At 44.3% G+C, this 17,489-nt stretch overlaps 1 protein-coding gene across 8 annotated transcripts in view; it reads left to right on the top strand.

Moving 5' to 3' along the window:
* Window positions 1-17,489, top strand: part of TTC7A (tetratricopeptide repeat domain 7A) — a 198,468-nt gene that overhangs the window by 157,309 nt on the left and 23,670 nt on the right. The window contains exon 20 of one of the 8 annotated variants that reach the window (XM_077337005.1): window positions 14,526-16,220. The exons of 2 other annotated variants lie outside the window; for them this stretch is intronic. In XM_077337005.1, coding sequence (XP_077193120.1) covers window positions 14,526-14,543 — 18 coding nt within the window. In that variant the 3' untranslated portion in view covers window positions 14,544-16,220. Of the gene's footprint in view, window positions 1-1,315; window positions 2,198-7,620; window positions 9,644-14,525; window positions 16,221-17,489 lie in introns of those variants that run through there. 5 more of the 8 variants (XM_077336995.1, XM_077336978.1, XM_077336969.1 and 2 more) reach the window with 5 other exon arrangements.

Below are 17,489 nucleotides of genomic sequence, written 5' to 3'. Positions count from 1 at the left end.
ATGTCTGACCCTTGGGGTGACGCACTCTAGCATTTTCATGGCAGACTCAATATGGGGTGGTTTGCCAGTGCCTTCCCCAGTCATTACTGTTTACCCCCCAGCAAGCTGGGTACTCATTTTACCGACCTCGGAAGGATGGAAGGCTGAGTCAACCTTGAGCCGGCTGCTGGGATTGAACTCCCAGCCTCATGGGCAAAGCTTTCAGACGGCTGCCTTACCACTCTGCACCACGATTATTGTTACTATTATTACTATTATTATTATTATTATTACCATATGCTCTCAGCCTGCTGACTCGTGACAGTGTACAACAATGTGTGTGTGTATATAAAACACGACAGCAATCCCTCCCTAGTCCCAATACGCTTTAAACCCTAATAGCCCACATCAACGCAGCACCTCGGGGGGGGGGGGTAAGCAGAAGGGAAGTGAGGCCCAAAGATCTTCTTTGACCTGGCCTCAGCCAAGAATCTTATCTTCCAAGAATGTGTCTAAGACTGTTTAAAGCTATCTATGCCAGTGCTACCATCACTATCTCGTAACATCAAACTTATTATTTTTATGGACATTGGCAATCTGTCTGCTCAAAGATTGTCTAAATACAGGATTGCTTCCCTCTGTTTAGAATAATTTCCCCCATTTGTATTTATAATCTGTCAAGATGGTGCCAGGGCCAAACCAGCTTAGCCTTACAGATCTGACAAGATCAGGCTAGCCTGGTCAGCATTTGGAAGGGATACCTCTAAGGCGGTGCTCCCCAACCACTGGGACGTGACACAGTACCAGTTTGTGGAGGCCTCGGTACCAGGCTGCGGCGAGGGGGAGGGAGGTGCGCCTGCTGGCGCGCCTCCCTACCCCCTCTGCAGTGTGCGCTCGTTGCGCCAGGAGCGGTTGGCCGCCTCTAGGCACAGTGAGCGGCATGCTACAGGGAGACGCGGGCACTGGCGTGTGGGCGGGTGTTTGCGGGCACCGGTGCGGCAGGTCTGTGCCTGCGTGTTTACGCCTACTGGTGCACCGGTGCCCGCACCTCCCCACCCCGCAGTGCACTCCCCGCGTGGTGAGCACGCGGGGGGGGAGGGAGCTGCGCCTGATGGTTTGTGGGTGCCGGCGCCTTCCTCTCCCCCCCCCGGTCCCCGGTCCCCGGTCCCCATGCCTTCCTGTCCCCCCCCGGGTCCCCAGCCTGAAAAATGTTGGGGACTGCTGCTCTAAGGAATACCAGAGTTGTGAAGAAATAGTGCGATTTGCCCCTTGACACCTTAGTGTAGAAGAGTGGGAAAAGGATGTGCAACTTACTCTTGCATCTCATTTCACACAGAAAAACAGAAACATGGACACAGGAAGCACAACTCACATGTGCCCCAGCTTGCATCACTCCCGTCCAGTCCAAAGAAACCTAAAAATATCCATCTCCATCTTCTGTAAACCACCATCTAACAACTTGTTGTCAAAATACAGGCAATATTCATATTTACATTACATTAGAATTATGTTTGCTGTTATTTTCTTCTATGTTTGGTGGCTTTTCCAGGTGATTGTTTGTTTTGGTTTGCATTCTTGCCAGTATTTTGTTCATGAATATAAAATAATCGCAGAATAACAGAGTTGGAAGGGACCTCCTGATTCATCTAGTCCAACCCTCTTCACTATGCAGGACACCCACAACCCTATAGCTCATCCACTGTAACCTGTCACCCCTTGAACCTTCACAGAATCAGCCTCTTTGTCAGATGGCTATCTAGCCTCTGTTTAAAAATGTCCAAAGATGGAGAACCCACCACTTCCTGAGGAAGCCTATTCCACTGAGAAACCGCTCTGTCTGTCATGAACTTCTTCCGGATGTTTAGAAGGAATTTCTTTTGAATTAATTTCATCCCATTGGTTCTGGTCCGTTCCTCCTGGTCAAGAGAGAACAACTCTGCTCCATCCTCTATATGGCTGCCTTTTAAATACTCAAAGATGGTTATCAGAATCCCGCTCAGTCATCTCCTCTCCAGGCTAAACAGACCAAGCTCCCCCAACTTTTCCTCATGCATCTTAGTCGCAATGAGTTCAGTTTATTTATATGCTTCATTTATAGTCCCCTTTCTCATAGTCCTTACTGGGCTTTCTCTGGTAAAACCCAATGCAGCATGACCATCTTTTGTGACAAATTAGTTGATCTAGAAGAAGTTTTATTTATGAATCACAACATAGAAAAATTGAGTCAAAAGGGTCATTTATCCTTGCAGCTCAGTCATATTGGCAATAAACATCAAGCTAGAATTAATAGCTTTTCCTTATTGAATTATTTGGTTTGGTTGAAATCAATGTGAACTTTCTGTGTATACATTTTTTTAAATCAAATGTTCATTTGCCCTTAGGTTAAGACAAAATAAATGAAATGTGTAAGTGAATCTCATGAGAGAAAAATGGCAAAAAACTAAAGTTAGGGCAGAACTACATACCTACTTTCTGTTTTGTTAATGTCAAAAAAGGTCTCTTATTCTTTTTTTTTTAATGTTGCACATATATTCAATATTTGGATGCTTTTGTTTTATTCCAGTGCTTTCTTGGTTCTTTAAGTTGGTTGCCCTCAGCCTCATTTGCTCTCATCTTATTAGCTGTGGGGAATCACTTGTTTTTATCTATGTCATAATCCTGCTTCCTAACATAATGACATCATGGATGAGTGTAAACAAAACCATGTGAGTCACCATCAGATGTCAAGTCAGGGCAAATTGGGTCACCTCTTTTTCATGTTGTACCTTCAGTCAGCCTTCTTTGCACGGTGTTCCCATCATAAAGGAACATAAACACGTAAAGTGCTGTTAACCTGCGTTACTGGACTAATCAGCCATTTAGGTCCGTTCCCCCAAGTTAGTACTTTCCTGATGTTACTTGGTGGTGCAGCATGGAGAAGTGTGTCCTCATGCTAATGTCAGTGTATCTGGAGATCTGTTTCTGGAGGGGAATCATTCATGAAGCACATTCATTCCTAATGACCTCTGGATACCAAACTTATTAGAGGGCTCCGCCATCTGTGCGAGAGTCAGATTGTCCCTGTCCCCAGACTACTGTCTAGGGAATAGATTAGTCCAAGAACAGAGCAGCCAGCCAGCCCATTCTTTAAAGGCCAAATTGTAAAAGAAGAAACTAGAATAGAACCATGTTAGATTTTTTTCCCCTCTTGAGAAATTCATGTTTGACTGTGCATAAGGGCAGAACAGCAGCATCAGCAAGAAGGGGATTAGTTAGGCCTTGAATTAATGTGCACTGAGAGAAAACACTCAAGAAAAGATGGTGCAGTCGGCCATGGCTTCTACAGATGCTCCCAGAGCACATGAGTGCATGAATCCCTAGATCATTAAAATCCAAACCTTTGCATCCTTATTCCTGGGAGGAATGAACTGTCTTGCCACTGGGGAACACTGACCTCATTATGCAGAGGTACTAACAACCGTTTCACAGGAAATATCACTCATTTCTACGAGACCACAAGTGCAGCATATATCAGATGTCACACCCACTTGGACAGAATTCTTCAGCTGATGCTGCTGATCGTATAGGACTACTTCTTATCTTTGCCCTTTAAAAAAAATCTTTTGACATGTCAGAAATTGTGCTAGTGTGGTGATAGTGTTGTATTTTAGGCTGGGGAGAAACAGAATTAGTTCTTGTGAATGACCGAGTGAGAGAGAGAGAATACAGAATATTTTAGGTTCCTTTTCCTGCATATGTCTGTGTTTAAGAGTGATTGTAAAGCCCTTGGTATGTTTGATAGGGAGGATGTGTGCTCAGGAGTAAGGCATGTGTTTTGCATTCATGCAGAACCCAGTTAAAGGATTTCAGGTAGGTTGTTTGAAGAAGATCTCTGTTTGAGACTCTTCAGAGTCGCCTCTAGTTGGAAAATACAGTGGTGAGAGCAGTGCTCTGGCTCAATATAAGATGGCTTCGCAAGGTCCTGGACTACATGAATTTATGATAATAAGCTCCAAAAGACAAGGAAATGATGATGTTGGATGTCCTACACCATATTAGCTCAGCAACATGATGTGTGTATATGTATCTGTATCTTATATGGACAGAACACATCTTGCCACCGGGGATGTATAAATCCCCTATCTCTATGCAAGATGGGGGGGGGGGGGAGGAGAGGAATGGGAAGCCAATGTGAGAAACTCACATGGACTTTCTCACTCTTTCTGTGCCCTATAAAAAAAAGAACCTTAACTAATGTCAGACTGATGGAATCAGAAAAGGCAACTTACCAAAAACAAAAAAGATGAGGCAAAGCCTTGATAAAGCAATTATTTCTTTTGGCATGCCAAAAACTCAGAAGGCTGGAAATCCTCTGTTTTCTCCAACATGGTGATTTTGGTTCAGCTGGCATGGCAATGCCACAACCGCTCTAATTACAGATAGCTCTGGGGAAAGACCTGGTTCTTTCAACCTCCAGTTAACCCTGTTGGCCTGGCCGCACAGCACAGCACTAGGCCTTGTGGCAACCGTCTCCTACTCCTGTTTAGTGGGTATTTGCTTTCACCATTGTGTGCCCCCCCCCATTGGTCTCTTTAGTTACAGAATTCAAATAAGGCATTTATACTGCAATTCTAAGGACACTTACCTGGAGGAAGCCAAATTTAGTGATATAGGGAACTTACTTCTGAGTAGACCGGCTTAGGATTCTTCCCTGAGTGATGATGATTAGGAAAACCTGCTTTATGAACTCTTGCTCCAGTGTATGGTTTGGCTTCCATTTTCCCCCTGCTTTTTTTTTTTTTTTTGGAGGTTCATCCACAACCAGGCTTCTTTAGCTCTGTAAGGTGTTGTTTTTTGTGTGATTTTTAAAACAGTGTTATTAGTAGACATTTCAAAATGTACTACCTTGAGGAATTCCTGTGGGGCTCAAAAAGTCACTATGGAAATGTCTTTAAAAACTGAAACAAGGACAGGAGAGCTCTAGGTTCCTATTGAAGCTCAGCCAACGATTTGCTGAAGAGAAAAATCCGGCATATCACTGTCTCAGCCATTTATTCATCCTCTATTCAAAATCATTTATTTTTCCTGTAAAGATCTCGAGGTAGCTATTTTATTTATTAACACTGGCCTATTTTATTTATTATTACATTTCTATCTTACCCTTTCTTCAGGGAACTTAGGGGAGTATACTCCATTTGATCAACACATCCACGCTGTGACAGGGAAACTGGTCTGAGTTCCAATAAGCTCCATTGCTGAGTGAGAACTTGAACCTGGTTCTCCCTGATCTCAGTCAGGCATCCTGACCACTATATAACAATGGCTCTGGTTATCCCATTTTTCCTCACCATTGCTCTGTGGAGGGAGTGAGATCCCCAGACAAGCAAGGACTTGAATGCAGGATTGTACAGGCCAGCATGGTACAGTGGTTAAGATCAGTGACCTTTGATCTGGAGAACCAAGTTTGATTCCAAACTCTTCCACATGCAGCCTTGGGCCAGTCACAGGTCCCTCAGAGCTCTCGGCCTTACCTACCTCACAAGGTGCCTGTTGTGAGGAGAGGACGGGTAGTCAATATAAGTCACTTCGAGATTCCTTTCAGTAGTGAAAAGTGGGGTTAAAAAAACATTTTCTTCCTCCTTCTTAGACATTTTGCCCATTACATTTGTGTCACTCGCAGTTCATTTGACACTCTCTGGGGGAGGCTGTAAGCCTTTGCTATTTAAGGAGGCCTTTGATTAATTCGTTTGTTTACTTTCACCAGCACAGGAGCAGGGAACCTGTCAGGCTTGCAGTGCCAAGAAGCTGTATTGATCCAGTCATCAGGACAGCTCAATCAGCGTTGCTCTTAATGGCAGCAAGACTTTGTCCTAAGACTTAATTCTGTCACTGCACATCTACAGCCATGTTAATCTGCTGCAGTGAAAACAGCAGAGTTATAGCACTTTGAAGACTAGCAGGCTTAGGCAACATTCCCATGTGCCCTTTACAATGCTTTCCAGCTCCTCTCTGCCTGTTGCTGTGCATGTCTCAGAAACACAAAGGCAATTATGAATGCACTCGTATCAGGTTTCCGGATCACAAGAAGGTTGCTTGGCAATCACATTTCATCCTTTTTGCACTTCACAGTGCACATGCAAGTTCAGTCTTATTGTGGCTTAATCTTTTGTGCACGTTTAATCAGATGCATGAAGTACTATCTATCCCCATGGAAATGTCACAGACTGTTCCTCTTGCATTTCATGGTTGTTTAGCTTCACAAGTTGCAGGAGTTTGTTTTGTTTTTTTGGTATGCTTTAGTTAAGGATTGACAAAGGTTATTTTTTTCCATCCCTTTCTGCTATGCTTACAACAGATCCACCCAGATCTGCTTCTGTAGCAGGTTAGCATCAAAGGGAGCGACACTAAATGAGTCTTTCCAACAGTGAGTCCCATTTTCCTACTCCTAGGGATGGTTTCTTAGATTTGTAGCCTTAGCTCCTGCAGCTGTGCAGTCTTAGTACGTAGTTTTGCTGCCATTAAGAGCAACGCTGATTGAGACGTCCTGCTGATTGGATCGATACAGTGCTCGGCACTACACGCCTGACAGGTTCCCTGCTCCTGTGGTGGTGAAACTAAATAAACAAATTAATCAAAGGCCTCCTTAAATAGCAAAGGCTTACAGCCTCCCCCAGAGAGTGTCAAATGAAGAGAGAGAGATTCTTTGCCCAGACTTCCTTACCAACAGGTTTGCTAGAAAACAGATATCAAATAGAACGCATCTCTTTAGAAATTTTAGGTGACTTTGATCTGGTTATGTCTTCCACTGTGGAACAGAATCTTGAAAACTTTGGATTTTATTTTTAAGCTAGAATTGCTAATATTGTAGCACAGTTACAAAACTTATTGAAAAATCTTATTGAAAAATCACCGGTCTCCTTGCAAGAATAAAATTGTAATGCTTCTGGGACACTTTTTAATGTAAGAAATGGTCACTATTTCATCAAATATACAGTTCCCAGATTACTTTGTAGAAAGCTGTTATAGTTGATTTCATATTTGCTTGAAACTTATGTTGTAGACCCATTCATACAAAAGATTTTGGGGGGTGAGGATTCCATTGCTCAGGGGTAAGCCTTCACTGACATAAGTATGAGGAGGACTGTTGCCATCTATGATTGCAGAAATTGCAAAAGAGCCTCTCCTTCTAACAGATGCAAGTGGATTGTGGAGTTATACGTAATATTGCTTGCTTTAAGTGAGGTACACAACGATGGTATGGTAAGACTGGCAGACAAATCGTTGTTCATTCACAGTGGGCTGTCAGTATAACAGAATTTGCGGCTGGGCAACATCATAGTTTTCAGGAACAAGTCTGAGATATTCTGATCACATGACTCATTGGCTAGGATTACCATCAATTTAGCCAGAGAAACTATGAAGTCTCCCTTTCATGCTCTTCCCAGGAGGAGGGAGGGGAAAATTGATAAATTAATAAAATTTAGGATTCTTTGTGACTTGTTTGGCATTCTCACAACATTCTAACAAACAGCTTTGTAGAGTTGCAGCATGATTCACTGTAGTCTAGTTCTGTGTTCTTGACTGCATAAATTATGTTATAATCTACTGTAATTACAAATTGCTCTAGCTATCTTCATTCAAGGACATTCTTTCTCACTACAGTTCTCAGCAGCCTGTGACCTGGCATATGCTTGAAGAATGGAGAGAAAACTGTTTTTGATCCATTAGCTGATAGAAAAAGAAGAGTTGGTTTTTATACCCTGCTTTTCATGAGGAGACTCAAATCGGCTTGCAATCACCTTCCTTTCCTCTCCCCACAACAGACACCCTGTGAGGTAGGGGGAGTGAGAGAGCTCTAACAGAACTGCTCTGTGAGAACAGCTCTGACAGTACTATGACTAGTCCAAGGTCACCCAGCTGGCTGCAAGTGGAGGAGCGATGAATCAAACTTGGCTCTTAACCACTACATCAAGGTGGACAAACAGACCTTTAAAACCCATCTGTAGATTATCCAATGCACAGTAAATTGATTCAGCCTTTTGAGTGGCAGCCAAGCACAATGTTCCAGAGAGTGAAGTATTCTGCAATTTAGCTGTATCGTGCCAGAACTGCACTTGACTGCTAAGCTACCACCAACACAACAACAGTGCTCCCAGATCCTTCAGCCTTATGACGCTGCCGCCAGCTGTTGCTTGGGAGGCTTGATAGAAGAAAAGGCCCTGGAGGAGAATTGGTAGCCACAACTGCTGGAAATGGGAGCAAACATCTCAATCTTTATATATACTTTTTTAAACAGTTTTCAGCTTGGCAGACAGATGCCACGGAGACAAGTCCATACCTTTCATTAAGCCAGAATAATTTACACTTCTTGATTCTCTACTCATGAGTACTAGCACACATTTAAGTTCCCATTTCTTGCCTCACAATATACCAATGGCAGAGTGATGTGTTAGGATAAATACATAGATGGTAGCCTCATGATGTATTTCTGATCTTTGTAACATGAATTATGACTTATCTATATCCTGATGGCATTATGTTGTCTTTCCCCATCCTTGCTGGTGATGTGAAGAGGAGGTGAGGAAATCCATGATCAAGTTGCATGTCAGTTTCACTACCTTCTTTGGCAGGAATTAATCCTTTCCCACAAGGCAATAGCCTTATGGTTATCATGGGAGGTGTTCAGTCTGATCACAGGAAGTGTAGGAGAAACCTACCCACCTTAGGGGGGAACTGCAGTGGTTTGATTAATTAGCAATAAGAAGTAACTAGTTCCGAGCCTCCATGTAGAATTCATTGCGCATATCCAGGAAAACAGCTGAATGGCGATGGTATAATCGCATGGTTGTTATCGGCAGTGCAGTTCAAAACATCTGTGTTCATTCTATCATAGAGCCACAGTCACAGCTCCAGTCCACATCAGCGACTGATTCATGTCAATTAATAGTCACAGGACTTTCCGGATTAATTTAAAGACATGGCTGTTATTTTTAGGACTCCCACATGCCTGTATGAAGGACATCTAGCACTGCAGTTTACCCATTCATGCCGTCCAGGACAGGGGTCTCCCACGGGTAGCTTCTGAGCTACCAGCAGCTCAACAGCTGATGCAGAATATCTCATGCTTCTCCTAGAACTCTGGTTCTCAAACAGTGTTGCATGTAGTAGCAGTGGGACATGAAAGAAGTCTAGGTGGGATTCAGGGTTTGCATAATAATGGCTAAGAATTCATTCCTCCTCAGTCCTCATCACCTGCAGTTGTGACCTGCTGACCCTACCTGTCACATTACCTGTGACCTTTTGTCATGCTAGTACACCCTCTGCCCCTTTGCCTACCAGCAATGCCAGCTTGATTTGTCAGGGGTTATCTGTCATGTTTCTGCTTGTACCTCATGTGTTTTACAGTTACAGTAGCAAAAATTATAGTCAACGGTATCTTTATAGTTTTCAACTACTAATTATTTTGTGTGCATTTTAAACAATAGCAACATCACTCCCAACAATACTATTGTGATTTTTTAAATCTCAAAACTTACCATAAATAACTGTAATAAGTGAAAGCCTGTAAATGTACAACTGTCCTTGGGGGGGAAATGGGCATGTTGTTTCTATCGTGATGGGATGCAAGATGCATTATTTGACAGAGTGATTGGTGGTGAGACACGATACAAAAGGTTGAGAACCATTTGCTCTAGAACAGTGGTCCCCAACCTTTTTCGGGCCGAGGGCCGGGGGGGGAGAGGGAGGCACGGGCGTTGGTGCCTCCCTCTCCCCCACTGTGGCCTGGTACAGAGGGCTCCACGACTCGGTACCGGTCTATGGAACGAGGGTTGGGGAACACTGCGCCTTGAAGATCCAGGAAAAGCTTGTGAGAAGAGCTGCTGTAGGCTTTTTGTGGATGTTTGTTTTAAAAGCTTTTCTTTCATGGGATGTTTTTCTGTGCCACTTAGTTGATAGCTTCAGTTCAGACATTCTTCATAATCCATGTTCCTTTTTGAGGGCAGAGCAGAACTTGGCAACATTGTAAGATTGGGGGTGGCTTGGGATATTTTCTGTTACTCCTTAGATCACAATAAACAAAAGGTTGGCCTTCCCTGGTCATGGGGGGTTTCACCCAGCCGCCAGCTATAAGTTGATTCGGTAACATTCGCACCAATCTCAGCACTGAGGTGCTTATTCTTCCTACAGCGCTTGTCATCACAAAGCTGCAAAAGGCCACATGACTCCCCTGTTCTTCACGCATCCTTTCCCAGCTCATTTGCACATGACCCCATAGGCAGCAGTTTGTTCCCACTACATGTTCATCAGGCCATTTTCAGCACTGAGTTTTCTCCCCTGAGTCACTGCACCATCTGACAGTGCTTCCTGACTGAATTCTCGGTGCTTCACCTGCTCCATCCTTTTCGGCCGCAGGCACGCAGCATATGTAAAAGCAGAACTCATCAGGGAGGGAGGGAGGGAGAGAGAGAGAAGGATATGGAAGGATATTCCAAGTGAGGTAAATAAAAAGGGGCACAGGCTGTGGCAAATAAAGTGCAAGCTGGTGATCAGGCAGGCAAAAAAAACAAAGGCCAACAATAAACATTTCTTCAAATACATTGGAAGCAGAAAACAGCCAAGGAGACAGTGGGACCCTTGGATGAGCAAGGGGTAAAAGTATTATTAAGAATGACAGGGAAATGGGAGATAAGCTGAATACAATTTTTGCGTCTGTCTTCACCATGGAAGATGGGAGGTGCTTGTGCATTCCACAGCTACCAATTTCAGAAGGGGTGCCAAAGACCTAAATCAAATTGAGGTGAGAGGAGGGTAGGTTCTAGGACTGATAGACAAATTAAAAACAGACAAAACACCAGGCTCCTATGGAGCGGTAGTAATAAAAGAGTAAGGGCAATGTGGGAGGAGAAAGGGCAGGCCCTGTCCAGGATAAAAACTCAGAGTGTCAATCCCTCCGAGTGTCAATCCAGGGCGCGCCTCCCCATTGGCTGCTTGACCCGGCCTAACCTGGCCCAGCCTGGGAGTCACCACACAGACAAAGAAGCCTGGCCACACGGTGAGTCCTCCGGCCAAATTCTCCTCTCGCTAGGGAAAGGAGCAGGGATGCCGCGTCGAAGACGCAGCGTCCCTGATCCTTTCCCGCCCGGGGTCCCTCCCTGCTGGGGAAAGGAGCAGGGATGCCGTGTCGAAGACGCGGTGGCCCTGCTTCTTTCCAGCCCGACAGTCGCCCCCCAGGCCCACGCAGGCCAGCCGAAGCCTCCCGCCGCACCCCACTAGCCCCGGGAAGTCAAGCCCGGGGGCAGAGGGGTTAGGTGATGGCTTTGGCTGGCCTGCGCGGCTGGCTGCCACCCGCTAACACCGCCGCCTCACTCCACGAGGCCGCGGGCGCCAGTGCGCCCACCACCAGCACAGCCGTTCGCGCCACCGCCATCGGCCACCCACCCAACCTTCTCCCTGTTGCTCCGCCAACACTTACCCCGTGACAGGCCCTGCCGCAACCCGCAAGCCCCGCAGTGTCGACGCCGTGCCCCTCCTCTGCCACTGCCAGCCTGCTCAAAGCCCCTCCTCTGCTGCCACCAGCCTGCTCCGCACCCCTCCGCTGCCACCGCCAGCCTGCTCCGCGCCCATCCTCTGCCATTGCCAGCCTGCTCTGCATCCCTGCTCTGCCACGCCCTGCTCTCCCACCGCCCCCCTATTCTACCATCATCACTGACGCGCTGCCCACCCGCGCGCCGTTCTTCCCCCCACAACCCCAAACATGCCCATTTTTATAAATGGGCTTTGTTTCTAGTCTATCAATAAAATCTGCCTCCATTCCCAAGGACTGCGAGATATATAACCCCTGTATTTTAAAAAAAGTTCTAGGAGATATCCAGGAAATTACAGGTCAGTCAGTCTAAAGTCAATACTAGGTCAGTTGTTGGAATCCATTATTAACTATGTGAATGAACAAAAGCTATTGAGGAAGAATCAGCATGGATTCTGTAAGGGAAGATCTTTTCACTAATCTCTGAGAGGTCTGAACAAACAAGTGGACGAGGGTGACCCAGTAGATGATGTTTACCTGGACTTCCAGAAAGCTTTTGATAAAGTTGGTCATCAAAGGCTCCTAAGTAAACACAGCAGTTATGGGATAAGAGGACAAGTCCTCTTGTGGATTAAAAACTGGTTAATTAGCAGGAAGCTGAGGGTGAGTATAAATGAGCATTGAACCTCACACTGAGCCCTGTGGTACGCTAATTCTTATCACATTCCACTTGGAAGTGTGGTAGAGAACTCACTGACAATGTTGACTCAGTGTGCAACTGCAATAAAAGCAAATGCTATGCTGGGGATTATTAGGAAAAGGACTGAAAACGAATCAGCCAGTATCATATTGCCCCTATATAAATTTGTGGTGCTGCCTCATTTGGAATACTGTGTACAGTTTGAGTCACTGCACCTCAAAAAAGATATGACAACATTGGAATAGGTGCAGAAAAAGGTAACTTAAATGTGAAAGGGGATTTAAAATCTTGTCTATGTGGAAAGGTTAAAGAGGTTAGGGCTCTTTAGCTTGGAGAAATGATGACTGAGGGGGCGACATTCCTGCCTTGTTCATTCTGCGTTCTTGCATTGTGCGGGGGGGGTGGACTAGATGACCCTGGAGATCCCTTCCAACTCTATGAATCTATGACATGATAGAGGTTAACAAAATTATGCATGGGATAGAGAAATAAGTCCTTTTTATCCCTTTCTCACAATACAAGAACTTGAATGAAATTCAATGAAATTATTGAGCAGTCGGCTTAAAACAGATAAAAGGAAGGACTTCTTCACCCAAAGAGTAATTAACACATGGAATTCACTGCCACGGGTAGTGGTGGCAGCTACAAGCATAGACAGCTTCTAGAGTGGCTATTAACCACAATATATAGATGGAGCACTACGTCTGAAGCAGGGGTGCTCTGCATTTTTGGTGCTTGAGGGGCTTCTGGAGTCTGGCCCTGCTTGTATTCCTAATGGCATCTGGGCTTTGGCCACTGTGTGACACTGAATGATGGTCTGGTTGGGCCATTGGCCTGGTCCAAAATGTCTTCTTTTATGTTCTTATGAGCACCATCAGCTCGTTGGAAAGGCTTGTGTGTGTCCAAGTAATATAGGTGAAAGTCATGTTAGCTGGGACAAGAGACTGGGCAGAGCCAGAGCAGCAATTTTGAATTTCTCATCCTTTAACTGAGAATTCCTTCTTCAGTTTCACTTTTCCCTTGTGCAAATGGAACCAGACATTATTTTCAAGCCATTTTTGTTTCTTCTCACTAAATTTTCCCCACATTTTAAAAAAGTCAACAAACCCACAGAAACCATTGATAGATGTATAAACAAACAGAAAAAGGGAACATTTGCTCATTCATACTCCCACATTTGGCCATCCCACATCTCTTGACACTGCAAAAGATACAAAGCCCTCAAGCTCTACTTATTATAAACTTGTTCAGATCTTTGTGTGTGTGTTGGGGGGAGTATCTGAACGTTCAGTAGACACTACCTGCACGTTTTTTATTTATTCTTCAATTTGTACCCCACCCCTTCCAACATGCCAACTTGAAAACCAGCTTGAAAACATTGGTCTACAGAATGTATATCCCACCTTGCTAACATCAGAAGGGATATCAAGGCAGCTAACAATTTAAAATGTACATGATAAAATCACATTTACAACCCAACATGCACATTTAAAACAAAAACAAAGACAAAACACCCACAGACATAAAAACAACATTAATCAGGAAGGAGGGATCACTGAGGGGATGCCACATGAAACAAAAAAAAGTCTTCATTCACTAACAAAAGTTGACGACAGAGGGGGGACGTAACTCTTTGAGGAAAGAGAATTTCACAACCTTGGTGCCATGACCAAGGAGGCCCTCTCCTGCATCTATAAATAAATAAAATAAATAAATATGTGAACATTTCTAAGAGTTGAACTATGCATGCTACTCTGTCACATGAATGGGGGGGTCCCCTTCTGGCAAGAGGTGATTGTGGTAAGAAAACAGTCTGCTTGGCAAAAAAGATAAACATTACAGAATCATAGAAGCATAGAATTGGAAGAGACCATACAGGCCATCTAGTCCAACCCCCTACTCTATGCAGAATCAGCCTGAAGCATCCATTATACAGAAATAAAGTCACATACTACATGAACTCCTGCTTCAATTTGCAGCTTTCCACACCTGCACTGGGTTAGAGCTGTTTCACATATGTACTACATGAGCTACTTTCATTTCTCACATTTATATCATGCTTCCCTCCAAGGAACCCAGGACAGGGAATACTGGGAGGGGGTGATGCTGTGTTTTCCTGATGATGGTCTTGTGAGTTCAATTCATCTTAGACTAGCAGAAGGTCCCTCCTCAAGCCAAAACCAGCACTCTTACCCCACTGTGCTACACTAGATCACTACTGGCTTTCTTTGAGTTTTATACCCTCCACTTGATGAATGGCAGTGGAAGCTGAAAGCAGATTTCTACCATATTATATTGAAGGTGCATGGTGAGGTCTGCAATGGCTTTTTTTTTTTTTTGCAGGTGAACATCATCCCTTGATTTTGTAGTTTCAGGTGGAAATGCAAGATTCAAGTCCAGAAGCATTTTTGAGTCCCACATGATTTCAAGGGTATTTTTTTTTGATCCTATAGTCATCAGGTGATGAGGATGCAGGTGCTATGCCAGTAATCATTTGGAGTTTTTAATTTAATATGTATTAATCTATTTAGGGGGAAGAAATGCTACTTGGCCAGGTAAACTGCCCAAGGCAACTTACTAAATAAAACCATAATAAAGCATACAACACTGTAAATTATTTATGTAAGTTATGTACCAGCGGGAGAGAGCTACCCAAACTGTATACTAATGAGCAGTCTCAACCCAAATTTTCCCTTGGAAATCATAGACCATTATGGAACAAAACAAACATGGGAAAAGAAAATTAATTACCGTCTTGATCACTGTCCTGTAAAAATATAATGCAGCTCTCTAATTCTGGCATATTGTGAGCAGTCAGGCTTCTTTCCCATCAAGGTACATGTAATTTTTATAGGAAGGTTTTAATTTTTTATCCCCATATTGCGTTCCCCACCCCCTCCACCTCTTCTCTTTTATACTTTCACTTTTAAGCATGTAATAGGAAATACCTAATGATATGTGATTCAGCCGTATCGTCTGATGCATAGAAAACTAGGATTTATGAAATGTTGCAGGTTAAAGGAAGGTGAGGAAATGGTCCCCTGTGGTTTAGAGACTTAACAGAACCAGGGGCTGAAGGCTAATGTGTTCTTGCTTACATCTTTCTGCATTCTCTAGTAGTTGGTACAGCAGAGTGGTGTGAACTGAGGAGCTGACTGACTGTAATTATACAGAGGATATCAGTAATAATGTGTGTTACAAATACTCCACTCAGGTGACTTTTGCTTGGGCTCAATACACATTACATGAGATGCCTGTGGTTGTAACTCCCATTTCTCAACATGGCTCTATCTGCGGATACTTAAATCTAGAAACTGGACCATGGACAGACAAGCCAGAATGTACAGAAAGTATCAGTAGAACTCTTTTTGCCACCCTAAATGGCGGTGCGCCTCTTCCTGTGTACTTCCACCAATTCCAAGGCAGCAGAGGATCTACCTGCATCCTTTCGGAGCCAGCCAGCAGCAGCAAGGGCAAGGAAGAAGTGCATGTTCCCTCCCCATTTGTCCTGCTTTGATCCCAAGAGGCTGTGGCAAGCCTTTGGAATCAGGGTGCAGCATCACAAGTGGGGAGCTACTCCAAGACAGACTGGAAATGGGCTCTGCAGCCTACCTGGAACCTCATCCCAAAGACAATGACAGGCATGAGCCGCACCTGACACCTCCTCCCCAGTGGTGCCCCCTGCCAGTTGGGCACCCCAAGCAACTGCTGCAGTTGCTTCCACATCGAACAGTGGTCCAGCTTTGTATATAGAACAATAAATACATGCATCAAGAACCCGGCTATTCATGTGTGCATGTGCATCAGGTGACACTTTAAGCAGCTGAACATTCTAGCTGAATCCACGGCGAGTCTGATGTGTGAGGCAAAATGAAGTGATGTTTCACTCTGATCTGTGCTGTTTCAATCTGTGAGGGCTCATTCACACAAGCATCATGCCTCCTTTGTTTCTGTCATTGTGTAGTGAACCACACCGTAGTACAAGGGCCACGTGAAACGTTGCTCATGATCCAAACCCCTAATCTAAGCCTATACACCAAGCCCTGCAGACCACACTGTCCTTCGTATAAAGTTACAGCTGGGTGAATCCTATTTTATACAGATAGGGGTTTTTTTTGTCTCTTTCCTGCTCTGAATGGTGATGATTTTTTGGGGGGAGGGGGAATATTCACTGTGCAAAATCATCCTCTTTTTGTACATGTCCTTGGAAATGCCTTGGGCTGGCTCAGCCTGCATTAGAATTTGCCCTTTTCAGTGGATAAGCCAGCTACTGAATACAACAAAGAACTTGGAGAGCTCTTAATGGAAAAGAAGGAGCAAGGAGCAACATTTGGGGATGGAAAGAGAAAAGGAGGGCAAATCCCTGTGGGTTTTGAAACCCGTAATTATGAGAGGTAGGGATTTGTTGTTATTGGGTGAAAAAGCTGCAATTCGTGTAGGCATGAACAAGTTAAAGGCCCAGTACAGTCTAGCTGTAGTGTATTATTATTTATTATATTTTTATCCCACCATTCCCATGAAGGCTTTATCCGAAACCTGTCCCATGTGCACGCACACACACGCATCCACTTTAGCTCTTATACAACTGTAAAGCTGGTGACAGTGTAAGTGGAGTCTAATGTAAGGAGAGTGTGACTTCACCACTGTTGGCCTGGGGCCAAGCAGGGTCCTTTCCTAGTGTGAGTTACCAAAAAAACACACCAGATTGGAAAACCTTCATATGTTTCTTTTGGCTGCAGCAAAAGCAAGACGTTGCAAGGAATTCACATTCATCAAAACCTGTGTGCAGAATAGTGGGTTGCATAGGATTTTATGTCTACCTCAAAGGGCTGGCCCAGAGGCCTAGACCAATGCGATAATGCCACTCCTTCAGGGTCATCAGGGCCCCTTTGGTCCTTCCCGAAGTCTATAGTCCTAATCTCATACCACCAGGTCAGAACTGATCCTTTAAGCTTATACTAAACAGAGCATATTCCACAATAACTCTCTACCTCTGGCACCATCCTGTAGTAAACATGGTTCTATCGACCCAGAATCTTAGTCTAAATATACCAGGGTTATCTGCAAGCTACTTTTGGCATAATAAAGGCCAGACAGGACTTGAAGCATAGACAGATTGTTCAAACAATAGATCTAAATGCAAAAGAACCACTATGCTAAGCTGGCCTTTATGCTCTAGTTGAAAACTATTGATACTGGCGGATGTTGGGGGGGGGGGTAGATCTTCATGGAACTCAGGACAATATAGCTTTACCTTCTTAGGTAAACCCTGTGAGGTAGGCTAAGTTGAGAGAGAAAGAGTGCTTG

This window comes from Paroedura picta, chromosome 1 (genome assembly GCF_049243985.1).
Source record: "Paroedura picta isolate Pp20150507F chromosome 1, Ppicta_v3.0, whole genome shotgun sequence".
NCBI lineage: Eukaryota > Metazoa > Chordata > Lepidosauria > Squamata > Gekkonidae > Paroedura > Paroedura picta.
Note: the sequence above shows the minus strand (reverse complement) of the source record. Positions and strands in the feature narration are given on the sequence as shown.